At 35.0% G+C, this 25,309-nt stretch overlaps 1 protein-coding gene across 1 annotated transcript in view; it reads left to right on the forward strand.

Moving 5' to 3' along the window:
* Window positions 1–25,309, forward strand: part of VPS13A (vacuolar protein sorting 13 homolog A) — a gene marked incomplete in the record, with an annotated part of 267,525 nt that overhangs the window by 85,938 nt on the left and 156,278 nt on the right. The window contains 4 exon segments of the mRNA XM_045165068.1: window positions 2,615–2,747; window positions 3,399–3,516; window positions 16,609–16,747; window positions 23,849–23,930. Coding sequence (XP_045021003.1) covers window positions 2,615–2,747; window positions 3,399–3,516; window positions 16,609–16,747; window positions 23,849–23,930 — 472 coding nt within the window.

The raw sequence follows: 25,309 nt of genomic DNA on the forward strand, positions 1-25,309 counted from the left end.
AGCGTCTTTTAATTTCATGGCTGCAGTCACTATCTGCAGTGATTTTGGAGCCCCCCAAAATAAAGTCTGATACTGTTTCCACTGTTTCTCCATTTATTTCCCATGAAGTGATGGGACCAGATGCCATGATCTTAGTTTTCTGAATGTTGAGCTTTAAGCCAACTTTTTCACTCTCCAGTTTCACTTTCATCAAGAGGCTTTTTAGTTCCTCTTCACTTTCTTCCATAAGGGTGGTGTCATCTGCATATCTGAGGTTATTGATATTCCTCCCGGCCTATCTTGATTCTAGCTTGTGCTTCTTCCAGCCCAGTGTTTCTCATGATGTACTCTGCATATAAATTAAAAAAGCAGAGTGACAATATACAGCCTTGAGGTACTCCTTTTCCTATTTGGAACCAGTCTATTGTTCCATGTTCAGTTCTAACTGTTGCTTCTTGACCTGCATACAGGTTTCTCAAGAGGCAGGTCAGGGGGTCTGGTATTCCCAACTCTTTCAGAATTTTCCACAGTTTATTGTGATCCACACAGTCAAAGGCTTTGGCATAGTCAATAAAGCAGAAATAGATGTTTTTCTGGAACTCTCTTGCTTTTTTGATGATCCAGCGGATGTTGGCTATTTGATCTCTGGTTCCTCTGCCTTTTCTAAAACCAGCTTGAACATTTGGAAGTTTACGGTTCACATATTGCTGAAGCCTGGCTGGAGAATTTTGAGCATTACTTTACTAGAGTGTGAGATGAGTGGAATTGTGCGGTAGTTTGAGCATTCTTTGGCATTGCCTTTCTTTGGGATTGGAATGAAAACTGAGCTTTTCCAGTCCTGTGGTCACTGCTGAATTTTCCAAATTTGCTGGCATAGTGAGTGCAGCACTTTCACAGCATCATCTTTCAGGATTTGAAATAGCTCAACTGGAATTCCATCACTTCCGCTAGCTTTGTTCATAGTATTGCTTTCTAAGGCCCACTTGACTTCACATTCCAGGATGTCTGGCTCTAGGTGAGTGATCACAGCATCATGATTATCTTGATTATGAAGCTCTTTTTTGTACAGTTCTTCTGTGTATCCTTGCCACTTCTTCTTAATATCTTCTGCTTCTGTTAGGTCCATACCATTTCTGTCCTTCATTGAGCCCATCTTTGCATGAAATGTTCGCTTGGAATCTCTAATTTTCTTGAGGAGATCTCTAGTCTTTCCCATTCTGTTGTTTTCCTCTGTTTCTTTGCATTGATCGCTGAAGAAGGCTTTCTTATCTCTCCTTGCTATTCTTTGGAACTCGGCATTCAGATGCTTATACCTTTCCTTTTTTCCTTTGCTTTTCGCTTCTCTTCTTTTCACAGCTATTTGTAAGGCCTCCCCAGACAGCCATTTTGCTTTTTTTGCATTTCTTTTCCATGGGGATGGTCTTGATCCCTGTCTCCTGTACAATGTCACCAGCTTCTGTCCATAGTTCATCAGGTACTCTATCTATCAGATCTAGGCCCTTAAATCTATTTCTCACTTCCACTGTATAATCATAAGGGATTTGATTTAGGTCATACCTGAATGGTCTAGTGGTTTTCCATACTTTTTTCAGTTTAAGTCTGAATTTGGCAATAAGGAGTTCATGGATACGAGCCACAATCAGTATGTGGTCCACTGGAGAAGGGAATGGCAAACCACTTCAGTATTCTTGCCTCGAGAACCCCATGAACCGTATGAAAAGGCAAAATGATAAGATATTGAAAGAGGAACTCCCCAGGTCCGTAGGTGCCCAATATGCTACTGGAGATCAGTGGAGATGGAGCCAAAGCAAAAACAATACCCAGTTGTGGTTGTGCCTGGTGATAAAATCAAGGTCCGATGCTGTAAAGAGCATTATTGCATAGGAACCTGGAATGTTAGGTTCATGAATCAAGGCAAATTGGAAGTGATCAAACAGGAGATGGCAAGAGTGAATGTCGACATTCTAGGAATCAGCAAACTTAAATGGACTGGAATGGGTGAATGTAACTCAGATGACTATTATATCTACTACTGTGGGCAGGAATCCCTTATAAGAAATGGAGTAGCCATCGTGGTCAACAAAAGAGTCTGTAATGCAGTACTTGGATGCAATCTCAAAAACGACAGAATGATCTCTGTTCGTTTCCAAGGCAAACCATTCAATATCACAGTAATCCAAGTCTATGCCCCAACCAGTAATGCTGAAAAAGTTGAAGTTAAACAGTTCTGTGAAGACCTACAAGACTTTTTAGAACTAACACCCCAAAAAGATGTCCTTTTCATTATAGGGGACTGGAATGCAAAAGTAGGAAGACAAGAAACACCTTGGGTAACAGGCAAAAGTCTTCTTAGCAGATTAAAAAAAATTTACATGTATTATTTACCAGAACTGGCTTTGTTTTCCCTTTTTAATATAAATGATTAGGAAATACAACTTATTATGTAAAAACTTTATACTTGCCTTCTCATTATATATTTCATGGATAAAGGTGTTTTTAATTGTCTTACAATGTATGTCATCTTGTGAGTTTATCTTTTCCTGTTAAGTTTTTATAGTATAGTCTAAAACATAAAAACTTTATATTTGCATTTGAAGTAATTTGCATAGTCTAAACTGTTAAAATTAACTTAAAGGTGACAAGTAAAATTCGTTCAGAATTACCAGATTTAAAACAAGGTGGAGCCAATCGTGAAGAGATAATGCATAGAGCTTATGATTCCTTTGATATTCAGCTTACAAGCATACAGCTGCTTTTCAGCAGAGTTGGTAAGTACACAAGACATTATTTGTTGATTCATTTTGCTGAAGTGATTAATTGGGATTTTGGACAATTTCTCTGAAGACTTTGGTACAAGATATGTTAGACATTTTATATTTTTGAATTAAAAGTGATAGATTTTTCCCAGGAGTGGTATCTCAAGTAGGAGAAGTTTTACTATTCAAGGGACATTGTCAATGTCTGGAGACATTTTTTGTTGTGAGAAGCAGGGAGTTTGGGCACTACTGCTATCTGGTCCTTCCCTGGTGGCTCAGACAGTTAAGGAATCGGGTTCAGTCTCTTGGTCAGGAAGATCCCCCTGCAGGAGGCAATGGCAACCCACACCAGTATTTGCCTGGAGAATTCCATGGACAGAGGAGCCTGGCAGGCTGCAGTCCATGGGGTCACAAAGAGTCGGACACGACTGAGTGACTAACACTTTCACTTTGCTGTTAAAATATAGTCTGAAGCAGAAGAAAACTGAGGAGGGAAAAGAATTTACCTACTAATTATGTATACTTGAGAATATGGCATTGAGATTATCTAGATGTAGGAAGATTTCCTCATACCATGCATTGTATAAAGTAGTAATTGTAATTTTAGGTTCAGTGTGTTTTTTATTTTGCTTTCTTTAAACATGTACTATTTTCTGCAATTAGGTGATAATTGGAAAGAAGCACGAAAACTCAATGTGTCTGCACAGCATATCTTGGTACCTATGCACTTCAATGTGGAACTCTCTAAGGCCATGGTTTTCATGGATATAAGTATGCCCAAGTATGTATTATCTGTTTCATGTGTTCATAAATTTTCTTATGTAGCTAAGAAATACCATGTTTCATTGATTTTTTTTTTGTAGTACAATATATATAACATACAATTTGCCATTTTAAGTGTATAATTCTGTGGTATTAATAAGTCCATACACACTTTTTCCTGACCACACTACCACCCGTCTCTAGAAGTTTATCAGATTCACAAACTAGAACTCTACCCATTAAACAATAATGCTCCACTTTCTCCTCCTGGAAGTCCATGGCAGTCACCATTTTGTGTTATTTCTCTATGAATTTGACTACTCTAGGTATTTTGTGTAAGTGGAATCATACAATATTTCTCCTTTTGTGCTTGGTTTATTTCTCATAGCATAATGTCTCCATGTTGACCCATGTTGTCGTATACATCAGAATTTCTTTTTTTTTTTTTGTATTGGAGTGTACCCAGTTAATAGTGTTTGATAGTTTCAGGTGAATAGCAAAGGGACTCAGCCATACATATACATGAGAATTTCATTTGTTCTTGAAGCTTAATTTCATTTCACATATATGTCATATATTGTTTATCCATTTATATGTTGATGAACATTTAATTATGATAATAATGTTGCTGTGGACATTGGTGTACAGATATCTGTTGGCATCCCTGCTTTAAATTTCTGGGGTTAGGTATCTAGAAGTAGAATCTTGGATTATTCTATTTTTAATTTTTTGAAAAAAGCTCCCCTACTGTTTTCTGTAGCTACTGCACTATTTTATAATCCCATCAGCAATGTGCAAAGTTTCCAACTTTTCTAACTCTTTACCAACACTTGTTATTTTCTTCTTTTTTAAAAAAAATAATAATGATTCTAACAGGCGTGAGTAGTATTTAATTATAGTTTTGAATTGCATTTTCCTAATGATAATTGATGTTGAACATATTTTCCCATTCTTCTGGCAGTTTACATGTTTCTTTAGAAAAATGTCTATTCAAGTCTTTTTGTTGTTCATTTGCTAAATCATGCCCAGCTCTTTGTGACCCTATGGACTGTAGCATACCAGGCTTCCCTGTCCTTTACTATCTCTGGTAGTTCGCTCAAACTCATGTCCATTCAGTTGATATTGCCATCTAAACTTCTCATCTTTGTCACCTCTTTCTTCTTTTGCCTTTGATACTTCCCAGCATTAGTGTCTTTTCCAATGAGTCAACTCTTTGTATCAGTTGGCCAAAGTATTGGAGCTTCAGCATGCATCCATCCAGTAAATATTCAGGGTTAATTTCCTTTAGGATTGACTAATTTGATCTCCTTTTTGTCCAAGGGACTCTCAATAGTCTTCTCCAACACCACAGTTCGAAAGCATCAGTTCTTTGGCATTCAGCCTTCTATATGGTCCAACTTTCACATCTGTACATGACTAATGGAAAAACCATAGCTTTGACTATGTGGACCTTTGTCAGCAAAGTGATGTCTCTACCTTTTAATATGCTGTCTAGATTGTCATTGCTTTTCTTCAAGGAGAAAGCATCATTTAATTCCATGGCTGCAATCCACTGTCCTCAGTGATTTTGGAGATGAAGAAAGTAAAATCCTCCACTGTTTCCATTTTTTCACTATGTATTTGCCATGAAGCTATGGGACTGGATGCCATAATCTTAGTTTTTTGAATGTTGAGTGCTAAGCCAGCTTTTTCACTCTCCTCTTTACCTTTCATCAAGAAGCTCTTTAGTTCCTCTTTGCTTTCTTCCATTAAGGTGGTGTCATCTGCCTATCTGAAGTTATTGATATTTCTCCTGGAAATCTTGATTCCAGCTTGTGATTCATCTAGCCTGGCAGTTCACATGATATACTCTGCATATAAGTTAATTAAGCAGGGTGACAGTATACAGCCTTGACATACTCCTTTCCCAATTTTGAGACAGTCCATTTTTCTATGTCTAGAACAATGTAACTATTGTAACTGTTGTTTCTTGCCTTGCATACAGGTTTCTTTGGAGGCAGGTAAGGTGATCTGGTATTCCCATCTCTTTCAGAATTTTCCACAGTTTATTGTGATACACGCAGTCAAAGGCTTTGACATTGTCAATGAAGCAGATGTTTTTCTGGGATTCTCTTGATTTTTCTGTGATCCAGCAGTTGTTGGCAATTTGATCTCTGGTTTCTCTGCCTTTTCTAAATCCAGCTTGTACCTCTGGAAGTTCTCAGTCCACATACAGTTGAAGCCTAGCTTGAAGGACTTTGAGCATTACCTTCAATTCAAGTCCTTTGTGTGTAGTCTGTCATATAAATTGTGTCCATCTCTTTGCAACCCCATGGATTATAGCCCACCAGACTCCCCTGTCCATGGAATTTTCCAGGCAAAAATACTGGAGTGGGTTACCATTTTCTTCTCCAGGGGATCTTCCCGACCAAGGGATCAAACCTGCATTTCCTGCATCAGCAGGTGGATTCTTTACCACACCACCTCACACTTTTTAATTATGTTGTTTGTGTTTTTTGTTGTCAAGTTGCAGCAAATTTGTTTTGTTTTGTCCTTAATACTTTCTGGGATATTAACTCCCTGTTAGATAAATGAGTTGCAAATATTTTCTTTTGTTTCTGTATTGTCTTATAATCTTTTGATATGTCCTTTGATGCACTAATGCTTTAAAGTATGATTAAGTTTAATTTATCTTTGTTGCTTGTGCTTTTGTGTCAAATGAGAAATTATTAAATCCAGTGTCCTGAAGTTTTTCCTATATATTTTTTCAAAGAATTTTATACTTTAACTCTTAGGAAATCTTTTTGAGTTAATTTTTGGATATGGTATAAGGTAATGAATCAGTTTTATTCTTTGCATGTGGGTATGCAGTTTTACAGCACCATTTGTTGAAAAGACTATTCTTTCTCTTTTGAATAGTCTTGATACCCCTGTTGAAAATCATTTGCCCATATATGTGAGGGTTTATTTCTGGGCTTTCTGTTCTGTTCCTTTGGTCTCTGTGTCTGTCTTTATGCTAGTAACACACTGTTTTGATTACTGTAGCTTTGTAATAATGAAATCAGGAAGTGTGAGTCATCCAAGGTTAATCTTTTTCTACATTGATTTGGTGACTTGGAGTCTATTGAGATTCTACATGAATTTTAAGATGAATATTTCTATTTTTACAACAGATGTCATTGAGATTTTGAATCTGCAGGTGTTTTTGGTTGTGACATGTTAACATTGTCTTCCAATCTATGAATACAAGCTATTTTTCCATTTACTTGTATCTTTAATTTCTTTCCACATTATTTTGTACTTTTCACTGTGTCTTTTGCTTCCCTGATTAAGCTTATTCTTTTTGATGCTATTATAAATGGAATTGTTTTCTTAATTTCTTTGTAAATGGAAACTCAGTTGACTTTTTTGAGTTGATTTTATCTTGTGCAATTTTGAATTTGCTTATAAGTTCTAACTGTGTGTGTGTGTGTGTGTGTATGAAATTGTTAGGATTTTCTACATATAAGACCACTTTATCTTAAAACAGAGGCAATTTTATTTCATCATTTCTACTTTGGATACCTTTTTTTTCCTTTTTCTTGCCTAATTTCTCTGGGTACTACAGGCAATTTAAGTTTGCATCCTTTATTTTGATCATAGAAGAAAAGCTTTTCATCTTTTCCTTGAGTATGGTCTGTAGTTTGTTCATATGTGACCTTTATTATTCTGAGTTAGTTTTCTTCTGTTTATAATTTTTGAGTATTTTTACTAGGGAAATGTGTTAAAATTTTCAAATGCTTTTTCTTCATCAGTTGAAATGATCAGATGTTATTTTTGTCCTTTCGTTTTGTTAATGTGGTGTATTACGTTGATCTGTTTTCATATGTTTGAACCACTCTTCCATTCCTTATCCCAGTGGGGATAAGTCCTACTGGATCATGGTGTATAATCCTTTTAATATGGTGTTGAATTTTGTTTGCTCTTATTTTTGAGGATTTTTGCATCAGTGTTCATAAGGGATATTGGTTTGTAGTTTTGTTTTTTTTCTTGTAGTATCTTTGTCTGGTTTTGGTATCAGTAACGCTGTCCTTAAGATGCCTTAGGAAGTATTCCTTTCCTTTCAGTTTTTTGGAAGAGGTTGAGAAAAATGTGTGTTTCTTCTTTAAATGTTTAAATGTGTGGTAGAATTCACTTGTGAAACCATCTGATCATGGGCTTTTATTTCTTAGGTGATTTTTGATTAGTGATTCACTCTCTATATTAGTTATAGATCTATCTAGATTTTCTATTTCTTCAAAACTCAGTGTTGATTGGTCTGCTTTTCTAGGAATTTGTTCACGTTAGGTTATCCAATTTGTTGGCATAAAAACCCTCTTATTTCGGTAGAATTAGTGGTGATGTCCCCACTTTCATTTCTGATTTTAGTTGATTCTCTCTTTAATCTTACTAAAGATTCTTCAGTTTTGTTCATCTTTTTGAAGAACCAAGTCTTGTTGATTTTCTCAATTATTTTTAAATTCTCTATTTTATTTCTCTCTGATCTGTATTTCTTTACTTCAGCTAACTTTTGGGTTAGTTTGCTCCTTTTTTAGTTCTTTAAGATATAAAGTTGTGTTGTTGATTTGAGATCTTTCTTTTTCAGTATAAATGTTTACAGCTATAAATTTCCCTTGGTATATTTATTGCTTTATGCTATGAATTTTGGTATGTTGTATCTTGATTTTCAGTTGTCTCAATATATTTGTTTTCCTTGTAACTTCTTCGACTCATTGTTTAACAGTAAATGTGTTAAATTATACATATTTGTAATTTTACATTTTTCATTCTGCTGTTGATTTCTAGTTTCATTCTATTGTGATTTGAAAAGATACTTTCTATGATTTCAATCTTTAAAAAAATTTTGACTCCTGTGTTATGACCTAAAATTTGGTCTGTCCTGGAAAGTGCTCTGTGTACATGTATGAACAATGTGTATTCTGCTGTTGATGGAGGAGTATTCTGTTTATGTTTGTTGATAGTATTGTTTTCATCCTCTATTTCTTTATTGATCTTTCCTCTGGCTCTTCTGTCAGTTATTGAAAGTGGGGTAGGTTTTGAAGTCTCATGTTAACTGTAGAGTGAATTTTTTCCTCAGTTCTATCAGTATTTCATGTATTTTTGAGCTCTGATATTTGGTGTGTATACATTTCTAGTTATTATATCTTCTTGATGAAGTTAACTTTTATTGTACAATATCTTTTGTGTAATTACAGGTTTTGACCTACCAGTCTGGTTTGAGTGATATTATTATAGCCATTTCTGCTTTCTTCTGGGTATTATTGGCATGGAATATCTTTCACTTTCAAACTGTTTGTGTCCTTAGATCTAAAGTAAGTCTCTTGCAGAAAGCATATAGATTGATCTGTTTTTTAAAAAATCCATTCTGTCAGTTTATGTCTTTGTGAAGTTTAAACCATTATGTTTGAAATAAATACTGATAAACAGTTTAATTTTGTTACTTTCTGTGGGTCTTATGGCTTTTTTGTCCCTTTTTTCCCTCCTTTTTGGCCTTTGTTTTGTTTAGTTGATTTTCTTGTTTTGACATGTTTTGATGCCCTTTTCTTTTCCAGATATGCATCTTCTATAGGTAATTTTTTATTAGTTATTTTCATGGAGATTACCTGTAACATTGTAAAGTTGACAGTCTTTTTAAAATTGACATCAGCTTAATTTAATTGCATACAAAAACTACTATTTACTGCTCAACCCCTCCATTTTGTCATTGATGTCAGAAATTATATCCTTACTGTATATTTTATACCCATTATCATAGATTTATAGTTATTTTCATGCATTTGTCTTTTAAATCCTGTAGGAAATAAAAGGTAGAGTTAAAATGAAAAATCATAGTAATAGTTGATTTTATCTGTTGAGTTAGACTGGGCTATTTAACTGATTTAGTTCTAAATAGTTTTAGACTATAGCTAGCTAGCCCTTTCACCTTTTCTTTCCACCAGTAATTTTTCTCCCTTGCAAACATTCAAACCTCAGCTACAGATCTACTTAAAAATGTAAGGAAAGACACATCTAACAACTACCAGACAGTAGACAGTCTAAGGGGAATTGTTACCAGAGAGGCAACAAGAGAATGCTCATGTAGTAGTGGTCAAGGTTTTGTGCCTGAAGCATGGGTGGGAGGGATGGCAGGAAGTAGTGATAGCTTGGTCTCTTTTGCATATGCTGTGTTATGGACCTTTTTCATACTGTTTTACTATTGTGGCCATGTGAAGGGAAGAGACTTAAAAGAAACGTGTACTTTTTTTTTTTTCCCTGCCTTTCAAATTATAATGATTCTATTCTCTAGGAAACATTATACAGTTTACTAACTCTCATTCTCTTATACTTCCTTAATTGAAAATATCAAACTGGGACTCTGAGAGTCTTAAAGTAGAGGAATACCAGGATTTGGTTTGAGAAAGAAGGAAAGAAGACCATTCTATACATTTTGCTATTTTGTATAATCAAGAATTAGGTGTAGGTTAATTTTAGATGCAAGGCTTACATTCTTTGGGTTCCTTTCCACATGTTCTCCTGCCTATTTACTATTGTCTGATATTTCTTTTAAAGTTTGTCAGTACGTGAGAAAAGTCAAAGATGCATGTGATTTCCTGTTATAAATGTGATTATGAATAAAGTTTTTTTCCAGCATTTTACTTAAGTGTACTAGAATCTAGGATGTTACAGGGTACCAAAAAAGATATTACTGACAGAAGAAATGGCTAACATCCCTTGCTTTAGATTTCTCTATAAATATATGATTAGGGAGAATTTATGTCCTGTAGTATAGGAAATAGGAGAAGGCATTGGCACCCCACTCCAGTGTTCTTGCCTGGAGAATCCCAGGGATGGGGGAGCCTGGTGGGCTGCCGTTTATGGGGTTGCACAGAGTCGGACACGACTGAAGCGACTTAGCAGCAGCAGCAGCAATGTAGGGAATATGTATAGCATAGAAGGAATTAAAGTAGCTGATTAAGATGTCTTTATATAGATAATGGAATCAAGAGTATGTGAAAGATTAGTTCAATGTGACACTAAGCAGACTGTTTCTTTTAAGAGCCAGATAGTAAATATTTTAAGCTTGAAGTTGTATTGTCTGTCACAAGTACTCAGCTCTGGTGTTTTAGCATGAAAGCAGCTATAAACAGCACAGAATGAATATGTATAGGTGTATTCCAGAATACTTTATTTACAAAAATAAGCAGCATGCTGGATTAATCCATGGCCATATTTTGCCAAACTGTGGTTCAGTGCATTACGTAACCAACAAAAGGGAAAATCCTCCAGGAAAGCTCTTTGTACTCATATCCTTATGATACTAAAATGGCTATAAGTTAGGACCAGAGATGTGTGCCTGAAATAATCACAGGCAAAAACTATAATGATTTAGAAAGATGAAATCTAAGAAGCATTTGATTTTAGTTTTGTAATGTGGGCAGTATAAAGTGGATATGACATTACATAAAATCCTAGAACTCTACAAGTATCAGGGAACTTTATTTGAAGTTTGAACGTAAAAAGTTTAAGGCAAATGAAAGGAAATCCTCTTATTATTTGGTGGGTAGTATTTTGGCACCTGTCATCTTCACATTGTTCAGCTGCCTTACTAAAAGAAATTGAAAATAAGTTTAGGTACATTAATGAGATGGATCCATAATGTGTACCTATTAAATTAGGATGTATTGGATTAGTTAAAAATACTTACACTAGTAGAGATAAATGAAAGCTATAACTTTCTCAAGGAATTCAGATATATTTTTAGCAGTCATTGTGTTTGACTGAAAAGTAAGTTTTAAAAAATGAGGGATAAAAATTGTTAATGAAAATTTATTCTGTCTTTGACCTCAGTCTCTTTTTAATATATTCTTTTTAAAGATTTTCTTCATATTGCAGCAGTTTCAGAGTCACAGAAAAGTTGATAGGAAGCTCCAGAGATTGTCCTTATACCCCTTGCATCCACTCATGCATGAAAATGAAAAATGCTCAGTTGTGTCCGATTCTTTGCAACTCCATAGACTAGTCCATGGAATTCTCTTGGCCAGAATACTGGAGTGGGTAGCTGTTCCCTTCTCCAGGGGACCATCCAACTCGGGAATCAAACCAGCATCTCCTGCATTGCAGGTGGATTCTTCACCAGCTCAACCACCAGGGAAGCCTAGGACTATTGGAGTGGGAAGGCCTATCCCTTCCCCAGTGGATCTTCCTGATCCAGGAATCAAACCAGGGTTTCCTGCGTTGCAGGCAGATTCTTTACCAACTGAGCCATCCATGCATAGCCTTCCCCATTAACAACATCCCTCAACAAGTGGCTATCTTGTTAGATTTACAGTAATAGATCAAACTTACATTGACACATCATAATTACCCAAAGTCTGTTCAGATCAGTTCAGTCGCTCAGTCATGGCCGTCTCTTTGCGACCCTATGAATCGCAGCACGCCAGGCCTCCCTATCCATCACCAACTCCCAGAGTTCACCCAAACCCACGTGCATCGAGTCAGTGATGCCATCAAGCCATCTCATCCTCTGTCATCCCCTTCTCCTCCTGCCCCCAATTCCTCCCATCATCACAGTCTTTTCCAATGAGTCAACTCTTTGCATGAGGTGGCCAAAGTACTAGAGTTTCAGCTTTAGCATCAGTCCTTCCAATGAACATCCAGGACTGATCTCCTTTAGAATGGACTGGTTGGATCTCCTTGCAGTCCAAGGGACTCTCAAGAGTCTTCTCCAACACCACAGTTCAAAAGCCTCAATTCTTTGGTTCTCAGCTCTCTTCACAGTCCAACTCTCACATCCATACATGACCGCTGGAAAAACCATAGCCTTGACTAGACGGACCTTTGTTGGCAAAGTCTGTAGTTTACATTGTATTTCACTTTTGATGTTGTACACTGAATGGGTTTGGACAAATGCGTGACATGTATCTATCATTATGGTATCATATAGACTTTATCTTATAGAGTATTTTCACTGCTTTAAAAATCTTCTGTTTTATCCATTCTCTATCACACAAGCCCTAGCAAGCATTGATCTTTTTACTGTGTCCATAGTTTTGCCTTTTCCAGAATGTCATATAGATGGAATTATAGAGGAGAAAGACTTTTCAGGTTGGCATCTTGCACTTAGTAATATGCATTTGAGGTTCCTCCCTATCATTTCATAACTTGATAGCTCAATTTTTTAATACTGAATAATATTCCATTATCTGATGTATCACAGGTTGTTTATCCATTACCTTCTGCAGGACATCTTGGTTGCTTCCAAGTTTAGCTATAAAATTGAAATATAAAATTTTTGTGGATAAACTTGATTCATATAAATTTATGGGCAAAGCTATTATAGATATCCATGTATTTATGGATAAATTTATGGATAAATCCCCATAGGATTTATGGGGACATAACCTTAAATTCCTTTGGGTAAATATCAAGGAGCTGTTATAGATATCCATGGATTTATGGATAAATTTATGGATAAATACCCATAAGCTCCCAAATCACTGCAGATGGTGACTGCAGCCATGAAATTAAAAGACGCTTACTCCTTGGAAGAAAAGTTATGACCAACCTAGATAGCATATTGAAAAGCAGAGACATTACTTTCCCCACAAAGGTCCGTCTAGTCAAGGCTATGGTTTTTCCAGTGGTCATGTATGGATGTGAAACTGATCCAAACTGAACTTTAAATTCCTTTGGGGTAAATATCAAGGAGCAAAATTACTGGATCATATGGTAAGAGTATCAGATCAGATCAGATCAGATCAGTCGCTCAGTCGTGTCCAACTCTTTGCGACCCCATGAATCGCAGCACGCCAGGCCTCCCTGTCCAACACCAACTCCCGGAGTTCACTCAAACTCACGTCCATCGAGTCAGTGATGCCATCCAGCCATCTCATCCTCTGTCGTCCCCTTCTCCTCTTGCCCCCAATCCCTCCCAGCATCAGAGTCTTTTCCAATGAGCCAACTCTTCGCACGAGGTGGCCAAAGTACTGGAGTTTCAGCTTTAGCATCATTCCTTCCAAAGAAATCCAGGGCTGATCTCCTTCAGAATGGACTGGTTGGATCTCCTTGCAGTCCAAGGGACTCTCAAGAGTCTTCTCCAACACCACAGTTCAAAAGCATCAATTCTTCGGCACTCAGCCTTCTTCACAGTCCAACTCTCACATCCATACATGACCAAAGGAAAAACCATAGCCTTGACTAGACGGACCTTTGTTGGCAAAGTAATGTCTCTGCTTTTGAATATGCTATCTAGGTTTGTCATAACTTTCCTTCCAAAGAGTAAGTGTCTTTTAATTTCATGGCTGCAGTCACCATCTGCAGTGAGTTTGGAGCCCAGAAAAATAAAGTCTGACATTGTTTCCCCATCTATTTCCCATGAAGTGGTGGGACCGGATGCCATGATCTTCGTTTTCTGAATGTTGAGCTTTAAGACAACTTTTTCACTCTCCACTTTCACCTTCATCAAAGGCTTTTTAGTTCCCCTTCACTTTCTGCCATAAGGGTGGTGTCATCTGCATATCTGAGGTTATTGATATTTCTCCCGGCAATCTTGATTCCAGCTTGTGTTTCTTCCAGTCCAGCGTTTCTCATGATGTACTCTGCATCTTTAGTTTTATAAGAATCTTTGAGACTGTCTTCTAAGTGGCTATACCCTTTTGCATTGCTGTCAGCAGTGATTGTGAGTTCCTGCTGCTCCACATCCTTGCCATTATTTAGTGTTGTCAGTATTCCTGATTTTGGTTGTTATAGTAGGTGTGTAGTAGTATCTCAGTAATTCTTATTTTGATTTGTATTTCTCTGATAGTATATAATGTGAAACATCTTTGCTTATTTGCCATCTGTGTGTCTTCTTTGATGAGGTGTCTGTTAAGATCTTTGGCCCGTTTTTCATCTAGATTGCCTTCTTATTGAGTATTATTGAACTTTTTGGATAGTGTTCCTTTATGAGATCTTTCTTTTGCAAATATTTTCTCCCACTTGGTAGCTTGTCTTATAATTCTCTTGAAATTGTCTTTTGTAGAGCAGAAGCTTTAAATTTTTTTTTTTTAATTCATTACTCTTTGTTTTGGCTGTGGCATATAGGATCTTAGTTCCCTGAACAGGAATCAAACCCTTGCTCCCTGCAGTAGAACCAGGAATTGTCAGGGAAGTTCCAGAAGTTTTTAAATTTTAACCAAATCCAGTTTATCAATTAGTTCTTTCATGAATTGTGCCTTTGCATTATATCAATCAAGTGATATCTAAAAAGTATCTGAAAAGGTCATCTAAGTTTTCTTTGATTTGTCTTTGTGCAGCTTTATAGTACTGGGTTTTAAATTTAGGTCTGTGGTCCACTTTCATTTGGCTTTTGTGAAAGGTATAAAGCCTATGTCTAAATTAATGTTTTTGCATTTCAATATTCGTTTATTCAGCACCATTTGTTGAAGAGAATGTCTTTGCTCCATTATTTGTCTTTGCTCTTCTGTCAGAGATTCAGACTGTATTTGTGGAGGTCTGTTTTGTACTCTCTATTCTGTTCCATTGATCTGTTTGTCTATTGTTTTGACAATAGCATAGTGTCTTGCTTACTGTAGCTTTAGAGTAAGTCTTGAATCAGGGAATGTCAATCCTCCAGCATTGCTCTTCTTCAGTATTATGTTGACTAATATGTTCTGGGTCTTTTGCCTCTCCATATAAATTTTAAAATCAATTTGTCCATATCCATTAAATAACTTCATGGGATATTGATTGTGATTGCATTGAATCTATAGCTCAGTTGGGGATTAACTGACATCTCGACAGTATTGAATTTTCCCACCCTTGAATGTGGAATATCTCTTCATTTATTCAGTTGTTTATTATCAGAATTTTACAGTTTTCCTCCTATAAATTTTGTATTTATTTTGTTAGATTTATGCCTAAGTATTACTTTCTTTGGATGCTAATATAAATGTTCTTATATTTTTAATTTCATATTGTACTTGTCCTTTGGTATATAGGGAAGCAGTTCACTATTCTATATTAATCTTATATCGTACAACTATTAGTTTCAGGAATGTTTAATAGATAATTTACAAGGATGATCATGTTGTCTGTTGACAAAGACAGTTTTATGTCTTTACCAATCTGTATACTTTTAAATTTTCTTTTCTTGGCTTACTGCATTGGCATGACTTCTAGTGTGATGTTGAAAGGAATGGTGAGAGGGACATCTTTGTTTTGTACCCAGTCTTGCTGGGAAAATGTTGAGTTTCTCACTGTTAAGGCTGATGTTGGTTGTAGGTTTTTCCAAGGTATTTCTTAATTCTAATTTACTGAGAGTTCTTATCATGAATGAGTGTTGATTTTGTTACATATTTCTCTATATGATTGTGATTTTTCATTCAGATCTGACTTTTAAACCTGGTTTTAAATATATAATCTCTTGGACAAGTTATTTGTACTTGCCAAACCTAATTTCCTGCTAAGAACCATGTACATATGGGAACTTATAAGAAACAGGGAGCAGAAATACATTTCTGCCTCATAGATTGTGAGAATTATTTATTGTATTACATATCAACTGCTTTCCTTAATGCCTGTTGGTAATAAACACTTCATAAGTAGTAATTGTCAACTGGCATTGACAAAATAATAGAAGGATAGTAAACATAATTGGAGAAGGCAATGGCACCCCACTCCCGTACTCTTGCCTGGAAAATCCCATGGACGGAGGAGCCTGGTAGGCGGCAGTCCATGGGGTCGCACAGAGTCGGACATGACTGAGCGACTTCACTTTCACTTTTCACTTTCATGCATTGGAGAAGGAAATGGCAACCCACTCCAGTGTTCTTGCCTGGAGAATCCCAGGGACAGGGAAGCCTGGTGGGCTGCTGTCTTTGGGGTCACACAGAGTTGGACACAACTGAAGTGACTTAGCAGTAAACATAATAACAATAGAAAATAAGCCTTTTAAATATAATGTTAATTCAGCTGATGAGGTTGGAAAAATGATGGGAATTCTTATATTGTGAAATAATTTGTCCTGTGGACCGTGTAGATAATTTTTAGTACTTAATATCACATTTGATTATTCTTAGATAATATAAGATGAATAGTCATTTTTTAAATAGTGATTTCTGTCTTTTTGAAACAGATTCAAGATTTATGGAAACTTACCATTAATTTCTTTACGAATCTCAGATAAAAAACTGCAAGGGATTTTGGAACTGATTGAAAGCATTCCAAAACCCTCACCTGCAACTGAAGTAAATGAGCCTGTCAAATCATCTCAGGTAATGTATTTTCAAAATTAATGAAAGAAGAATTTAAAAACAGATTTCACAAAGAGTATGTGTAACCACAGAAATTTGGAGTGAAACAGTTCATCTGTAATAGACTTTTTAAAATTACATTTTGAAAGAGAAAATGATAAAATAGTTAAAGATGCAAATAGTAAACAAAAGTATAAAATGATATCTACCTTTCTTCACTTTTCTGGTCTTTAATCCCTTTCCTTAGTGGTTAACTTCTGCTTCTCTAGTTTTTTGAAAATGTTTATAGCTTTTGTTAATACACACATGTACAAATATGTATCTCTCTATGTGTATACATATGTATATGTTTATATTATAATGTTCTTAAAATTTACATAAATGGGATCATTATACTTCCTGTTTTAAATCTGTCTTTTTTCACCATTATTAATGTATGTTATTTACCTTGGAGATATTTACCTGTTCAGCATATAAAGATATGCCTTTTTTTTTTTTAATGGTGGTACAGTGTTAAATTTTGTGAGTGTACCATCCTTTGCCTAATGTAATTCTCTTTTGATGGGCTTTTATATTGTTATATTTTTAGTTATAAAAAATATCAGTGCTTTGAACTTTCTTATACATATATTTGAGTATTTTTTTTATCCATTGGATACATTTCTGGAAGTGGTATTGTTGAGTGAAGTATGTGAATTTTATTTTTTAATGAATTTTGCCAAATTTGCTTTTTAATTACGAATGTTTAGTCCCACCAGCGTTAATGTTGTTTCTCAGTTCTCATTAGTCTTGAGTATAAACAAATGTGACAATTTTAGTGTAGTCAGTAAAGCAGAAGTAGCTGTTTTTTTGGAATTCCCTTGCCTTTTCTATGATCCAGCATATGTTGGCAATTTGATCTCTGGTTCCTGTGCCTTAGCTCAAACTCATGTCCATTGAGTCAGTGATGCCATCCATCTCTCTCATCCTCTGTTGCCCCATCTTCTCTTGCCCTCAGTCTTTCCCAGTATCAGGGTCTTTTCCAGTGAATTGGCACTTTGCATCAGGTGGCCAAAGTATTGAAACTTCAGTTTCAGCATCAGTCCTTCCAGTGAATGTTCAAGGTTGATTCCCTTTAAAATTGACTGGTTTGATCTCCTTGTAGTCCATGAGACTCTCAAGAGTCTTCTCCAGTACCATAGTTCAAAAGCATCAACTCTTTGGCACTCAACCTTCTTTATGGTCCTCTGTTGTGATTACTGTTTTCATAGAGTCCCTTTTTTCAGTCCTTTCACTTTTCTATTTGTGTATTTGGATCTAAAAGGAATCTCTAGTAGACAGCATGAAGACAGGAGATGGTGAGGGACATGGAATCCTGGCATATTGCAGTCCATGTCCATGGGGTCACAAACAGACACAATGAGTGACTGAATAACAACAAAGTAGACAGCATGTAGTTGGATCCAATTTTTTTTCATCCATTTTGTCGGTTTGTTCCTTTTGATTGGATGATTCCATCCATTGATATTTAAAGCCATTGGTTGAAGAAAGAAATGGCAACCTGCTCTAGTATTCTTGCTTGGGAAAATCCTATGGACAGAGGAGCTCAGTAGACTGTAGTCCATAGGATCAAAAGAGTTGGACATAACTTAGCAACTGAACCACCACCACCACCACCATGTATTTTCAGCCATGAAATGGCTATGCTAAATACTGGACTAAATCTGGTCAGTTCCGTTCAGTCACTCAGTCGTGTCTCACTCTTTGCAACCCCATGGACTGCAGAACGCCAGGCTTCCCTGTGCATCACCAACTTCCAGGCTTGCTCAAACTCATGTCCCTGTTAACCTTTCCAAAAGTATCATGGAGATTTACAGGTTTCTGGATTAATTGGATAAGATGTTTTTTCCATGCCATTTCGTGTCTCCCTAAACTGAGGAGGATGCAATAGAATGTGGCGTTTGTGCTTTTTTTACCCCCTGATGCTTCCATATTAGAAGTAACCATACAAGTGTGGTTTGGTTATTGTTCTTTTGTGCCTTTTGTTTTAATGAGCTTTTTTAATGGTTTTTTAGTCCACTACCCATTTCCAGTTGATCCAAATAAGACTAAAAGGTAATGTTTTGCCTTTTTTATTTTTTTAACATGAAGAGAAAATCAGAGTAGTGAAATGTAAATCTATTTCATTCCTCTTCACTTCTTGTTTGTCCTCACTGATCATTTTTTTTTTTAGTCTAAGAGTCCAAAATATTTGTTACTTTTACTTTGTATTTTATTCCTGTGACTCATTGAAATTCTCTTGTTTTAAGTAATAAAACCAATATAATCTCATATATAAACTTGAAGAAGTAGATTTTACAAGTTATATATAGCATGATCCAAAAATAAGGGATTTTGTATTTTCATCTGCTTTTTTCTAATGTCTCTTGTTGACTTATATTTGATTTTCTCTTGTGTTTGTCATTATTGAACTATGCCAGATGTTCATTTGATGCTTGTGCTCTGCCTATAGTGTACAAATTGAGTTAAACAGATAAAAGTCTTATCCTTTAGGAATTTTGCAGTTCAGTAAGAATACAGAGATAAAGATGAGGTCAGAGACACCTGTACAGATACCAAATACATAAGTAAAATATTAAGCATTAAAGTCATTACTGATTAGGAAATTTTTTCTTCTAACATTCTGAATTTATAAACTGTGTTTTGAATTAATACCAGTTTAACTGCAAAGCAGCCAGAAACTGTTGACCAGCTTTGTACTCCCTGTGGTGTTGTCACAATTTCCATATTATACATTGTATATTCAGTAGTGTCGTTATAATTATTCTTATGGTTTTCTTTTAAGTGTACAGGAAATAAAAAAGGTGACTCTGAACTAAGAATACAACATCTCCTTATTTATTTACCCATGTAATTATATGTACTGGAGATTTATTCTTTATATAGCTTTGAGTTACTATCTAGTATTCTTTTCCCTACCTAAAGGGCTCTGGCAAGGATTTCTTATTGGACAAGTATAGTGATGATACACTCCTTATGTTGTTGTTGTTTGTCTGGAAATATCTTAACTTCTCTCTCATTTTGAAGGATAGTTTTGCCAGACACATAATCCTTGGTATCAAATATGACTTGCCATTACCTTTTGACCTTCATGGTTTCTGGTAAGAAATATAGCTTTTAATAGTTTATTGAGAGTCTTAACATAGGCAGCTCACTTCTCTTATTGCTTGCAAGTTTCTTACTTTGTCTTTCAGCTGTTCGATAATAATATGTTTTGGAGTGGATGTATTTGAATATGTGTTACTTTCAGTTATTAAACTTAGATTTTTTAGGTTCATGTATGTGCTTTGCTCAGTTGCCCAGTTGCCCAGTTGTGTCCAACTCTTTGCGGCTCCATGAACTGTAGCCTGCCAGGCTTCTCTGTCCCAGTTTTTCATCATATTTGGGCACATTTTTGGAAATTATTTTTTCAGATATGCTTTCTTGCCCTCTCTTCGTCTTGTTTCTTGCTGGTGTTCTCATAATGCATACATCACCTTACATTATGGTATCTCACAGGCCCCTTAGGTTGTGTTCATTTTTCTTTATCCTTTGTTTCTTTTCTTCTTTTAATAATTTTGACTGATGTGTGCATATGTTTACTGCTAGCTCAACTCTGCTTTTGAAATTCTCTAATGTATTTTTTCTTTCAGTTATTGTAGTTTTCAGGTCTGGAACTTGCTTGGTTTCTTTTTATAATTTCTGTCTCTTTATTGATACTTTCCATTTGTTGTAACATTCACCTGGTTTCCTTTATCTCTTTCTCAATGGCTCATTTTAGCTTTCTGAGAACATTTTAGACAATTTATTTAACGTTTTTTTTTCCCCCCAGTAAATCTGATGCCTTTGCTTCTGCTTGAACTATGTCTGCTGTTTTCCTCTGTGCATAGGCCACACTTTGTTTCTTTGCATCTGTTCCCCTGCTGTTGTAACTAGATAGAGGAATTATGAGGAAATTACACATCTATATATTCATTAACATAGATTTTAAAATATTAATACTTAGCAAATATTACAGTCAAATAGTATGATATTTTAAAAAGATTAGACACTATGATACTTTAAAACACCCAGGAAAGCATTTATCCCATGAAAGCAAAAATAGTTCACCAATCAGTGTTAAGTACACTTTATTGAATAAAGGATAAAAAATGTATGATTATTTCAGTAGACAGGGAAAAAGCATTGATAAGATCCAACAACCATTCATGATATCAAACTGAGAATATAAGGGCACCCCATCAATTTAGGAAACTAATATAAAGTTTAATTTGAAAAAGACCGAATGCTTCCCCTGTAATATCACAAATAGTACAGGAATGATGGCTTTTCTTACTACTTCTATTCAAATTCATACTGAAGATTCTAGCTTCTGCAGTAACTTAAGAGAAATAATGACAGAATAGAAAGGGAAAAGTAAAACTGTTTGCTGATGATATGATCATTTATGCAAAAAGTCCTGAGGAATGTAGAAAAATACAACTAGCAATAGCGAATTTGTCACAGTTGCAGTCTATATCATCAATGTAAATAGTAAGTTCTTTCTAAAAATCAAATTAAGAAAAATATTCCTTTCATAATAGCATTAAAAAATTAAATAATTAGGAAAAGTTTAGCAAAGGAATAATAAGACCTGTGAATCTAAAACTACATGACATTTCTGTAAAAAATTGATCATGACCTAAATAAGTGGAATGATACAGTTAAGAATTGGAGGACTGACCCTCTTAAAATGACAGTTCTCTCAAAACCCTATAGATTTCTCACAGTCCCAATCTAAATACCAGATTTTTCTTTTGGAAGTTAGCAAGTTTATTATAATACACGTATGGAAATACATGAACATATGTTGGCCAAAAAATTTGGATAAGAATAATGTTGGTGGGTTTCTAATATTTGATTTCAAGGCTTATTTTATAGCTGCTTTATTCAGGAAAGTGTTGTTTCAGTGTAAGAATAGACATAAAGATAACTAAAGTAGAATAGAATTCAGAAATAAATTAATAATATGGTTAATATATATATTTTATTTCTTACAAAGTTTCCAGTGCAACTAAGTAAGTCTTTTCAACAATTGTTTTAAAATAATTAGATTTCCATGTGGGGAAAAAAGTGAACATCAGCCTGTAACATATACCAAACATGGAATTTAACCTGCAATGAAACAGAGACTTAATGTAAATGCCCAAAAGTGTAAAGTTTGAAAACCTTCAAAAACAGAGAAAATCTTTGAGTTCTTGTGGTGGATAAAAGTGTCTTGGGATAAATAGGTACAAATACAGGAGAAAAAAAGTAAATTAATAGATATTAAAATTTTCTGCCTTTTGAATGATACTGTTAATAATGAAAAAAGGCTGTCCATCCAACTGGGAAAAATATTGGCAACCCATACAACTTAGAAAAGCTGTTAGTCACTAAGTCTAATCCAACTCTTTGCAGCATCATGGACTGTAGCTCCATAGGTTCCTCTGTCCATGGGATTCTCCAGGCAAGAATACTGGAGTGGGTTGCCATTCCCTTCTGCAGGGGATCTTCCCAACCCAGGGATTGAACCTGGGTCTCCTGCATTGCAGGCAGACGCTTTACCATCAGAGCCACAAGAGAAAGACTATCCAAGATATGTAAGGAGACCAGGAATCCAATAAGAAATGAGCAAACAGACAAGAAAGATGTTCAGTTTTATTATTCACCTCATAAAACAAAATCTTCTTTAATGAATGTAGTGTAAAAAACTTCAAAACATTAAATATTGAAATTGGGGGCAGCATAGTTGTTCCTTTTTGTGGCGGTATGCCTGATGATTGAGGACTCGGAGGGCAGCTTCTGAGTTGCTGGTAATATTCTGTTCCTGGATCTGAATTTTGGGTACATGGATGTGTTTTCTTTTTGAAATTTAGTTTTTATACTTAAATTACATACTCATATGCAGTAGATTATATTTCAGTAAAAATGTTTCTGCCAAATGAATAGGATTCTGAGAAGCAGAAACAATCCATGAACCTATAATATGTGTAACTATATTTGTGAAATTCTAATTAAAACTAGGGTGAAAATGCCAGTAAGATTATGTCTGAGAATGCTAACATTTTAATGAGGAAGTGGAGCCATACAAACACTAATCTACTGATGACATCATATAATGTCTTATAAACACTTGTGAAAACATATTGATAGTACTTATTAAAGTGAATATATAAAATTCCACTCTGATGCATACACGATAGAAAATCTTGCGTTTGAGCCCATGTGTTAAATGATGGTTATACTGGTAATGTGAGTAAAAGCAAAAATCTCTAAACCATACAAATATTTACCAACATTGTAATGGACAAATAACCAGTGGTTTATATTCATCAATGTATAGCAGTAAGAATGAGTAAAATATCAATATGGATAAAATTTAAAGAATATTTTGTTGAAACAGTGTCACAGGAAAATGTATGCAATATTATTGCCTCTTTCTGAGTTTAGAAAGAAATAGGTTAAATAATATTTTACTTATAAAATCAGTCATAGAAGGTTAAAAACAAGTAAATAAAATAAATCAATTTTAGGGAATGTGATCAAGAAAGTAGCACATAAGATGCTTCTAGGTAAGTATCTGGTACTATTTTGGTTTTTGGCCTGGGTGGAAGATTCAGGGGTATCTTATTATTATCATTTTCAAGTGAATTATATTTTTTTTGTATGCTCTACTTGGCTCAGGACAGTAGAAAAGTAATTTACTAAAATATCTTTAAAAAATTAAAAATAAAAGTACAGGCTCCCTAACCACAGAGGCTTTACATTTTGAGACTTTGGTTGTTTCCTGTGGATGCCATAGAGGTGGCTTCCTTTATTTAGTAAGATGTTAAGATATATCTATGATTTCTTCCTATACAAAGTCTGTCAACAAGGAAATGATTGTAACAGTTGTGAAGTTTATATTTAGCCTTAAATTGTAAAAGCACTTCTTTAAATTTACATTTACAAATTTTCTAGTTCAGACTGGAATTTTTCCAGTTAATTCAGATTTAAGTGTGTGCGTGTTTGTTGTCACAGTCGTCCTAGAACTTACAATAAAAGTCTGTGTACCAGTTGAGAGTGAATTAACTTTTCTTCCAGGTTCAAAGATCCACTTCTTTGGGAACATCACAGATGTCACAGAAGAAATTTCCTCTTTTGGAAATTCCATGTGTTGAAGATGGTAAAATGAAGCTACTTTAGGAAATTTTCCTTGTTATAAATAGATTATAAAAATAATTTTCATTTGCAGACCACATAAACAATTTCAGGCAATAGTAGATATGCATGTTATCTAGAAAATTTCACTTAAATTCCTTTTGCAGTGGGATTTTCTGGAGAGAGTAACATGGAAGCATATGCACTACCATGTGTAAAATAGGTAACCAAAAGGAATTTGCCGTATGACTCAGGGAACTCAAACTGGGGCTGTGTAACAGTGTAGAGCGGTGGGAAGGGTGGGAGGGAGGTTAAAGACCAAGGGGACACATGTATACCTATGGCTGACTCATGTTGATGTGTGGCAGAGGCCAACACAATATTGTGAAGAAATTTTCCTTCAATTAAAAATAAGCTTCGAAAAACAATTGAATCCCATAGTAACAAGGACCACTAGTAAGTTTTAATCTTCTCTATCCTATTGTGATCTAAAAGAACCCATGAAAGTTTGTGTCTAATTTATAATCTGTTACTTAGCTTTTGGAGATCTTCATTATAGTAATTTTTTTTTAACTTTTCACATTTTCTTTTCACTTATTAAAGGAAAATAATCAAGCCTTAATATATATATTCACCTATGAAGACTTGTAAATATTTTGTTATGAAATACAGGCTTTTTTGGCCACGTTGGAAAGAAAAATAAATGTATTTTACTATTTTTAAGAGTTTAAAAATTGCTAAATGTTAAATAACAGAAATTGCCATGTTGATCCTCAGTTTTCTAGAGAATGTTTACCTTTCTCTGTAGTGACCAGGCTTGGTGGGAAAGGAAAGGAAATGTTATTTTGAGATCATCTATCCTTAAATTCAATTTTATATTTTTAGGGATATATTAGATGGTTTTAGTTTCTCTTAAACCTTCTTTTAATAGTTTGACTGGATTTTGGACCCTTTAAAGTATGTTTAAAAAATTTATTATCATATATATGGCTATATAGTTGTATATATGTGAAATAGTGCTTAATCTTAGTTTCTCTGTTTAAACTACAGGGCCTGCCCCCTGCTTTTACTGTTTCAGAGTTTGTAATTAAGTTCTGTTTTGCTCTCCAGATAGAGTGAGCATATTAGTATGTTCCTTTGAGTATTCATCATGTAGGTAGTAATTGGCCTTGGCATTTGCTATAAAATTTTCTTTGGCAGTTTTTAGACTATTCATTTTAAAGATGCCTATTCTAAAGATTGCATTTTGTAATTTTCGATACATTTTGTCATTAAGAATTTATTTTTGTAGCTATAATCTCTATATTTTCTTTTTATTTTGATGTTGCAGTTGTTTGAAAACTGACATTTCAGTTTTTTGAAGAAGTGTTGTAGTGTTCGTATTTATTTCAGATAAATTATTAA

The sequence above is a fragment of the Bubalus bubalis genome, chromosome 3, assembly GCF_019923935.1.
Source record: "Bubalus bubalis isolate 160015118507 breed Murrah chromosome 3, NDDB_SH_1, whole genome shotgun sequence".
NCBI lineage: Eukaryota > Metazoa > Chordata > Mammalia > Artiodactyla > Bovidae > Bubalus > Bubalus bubalis.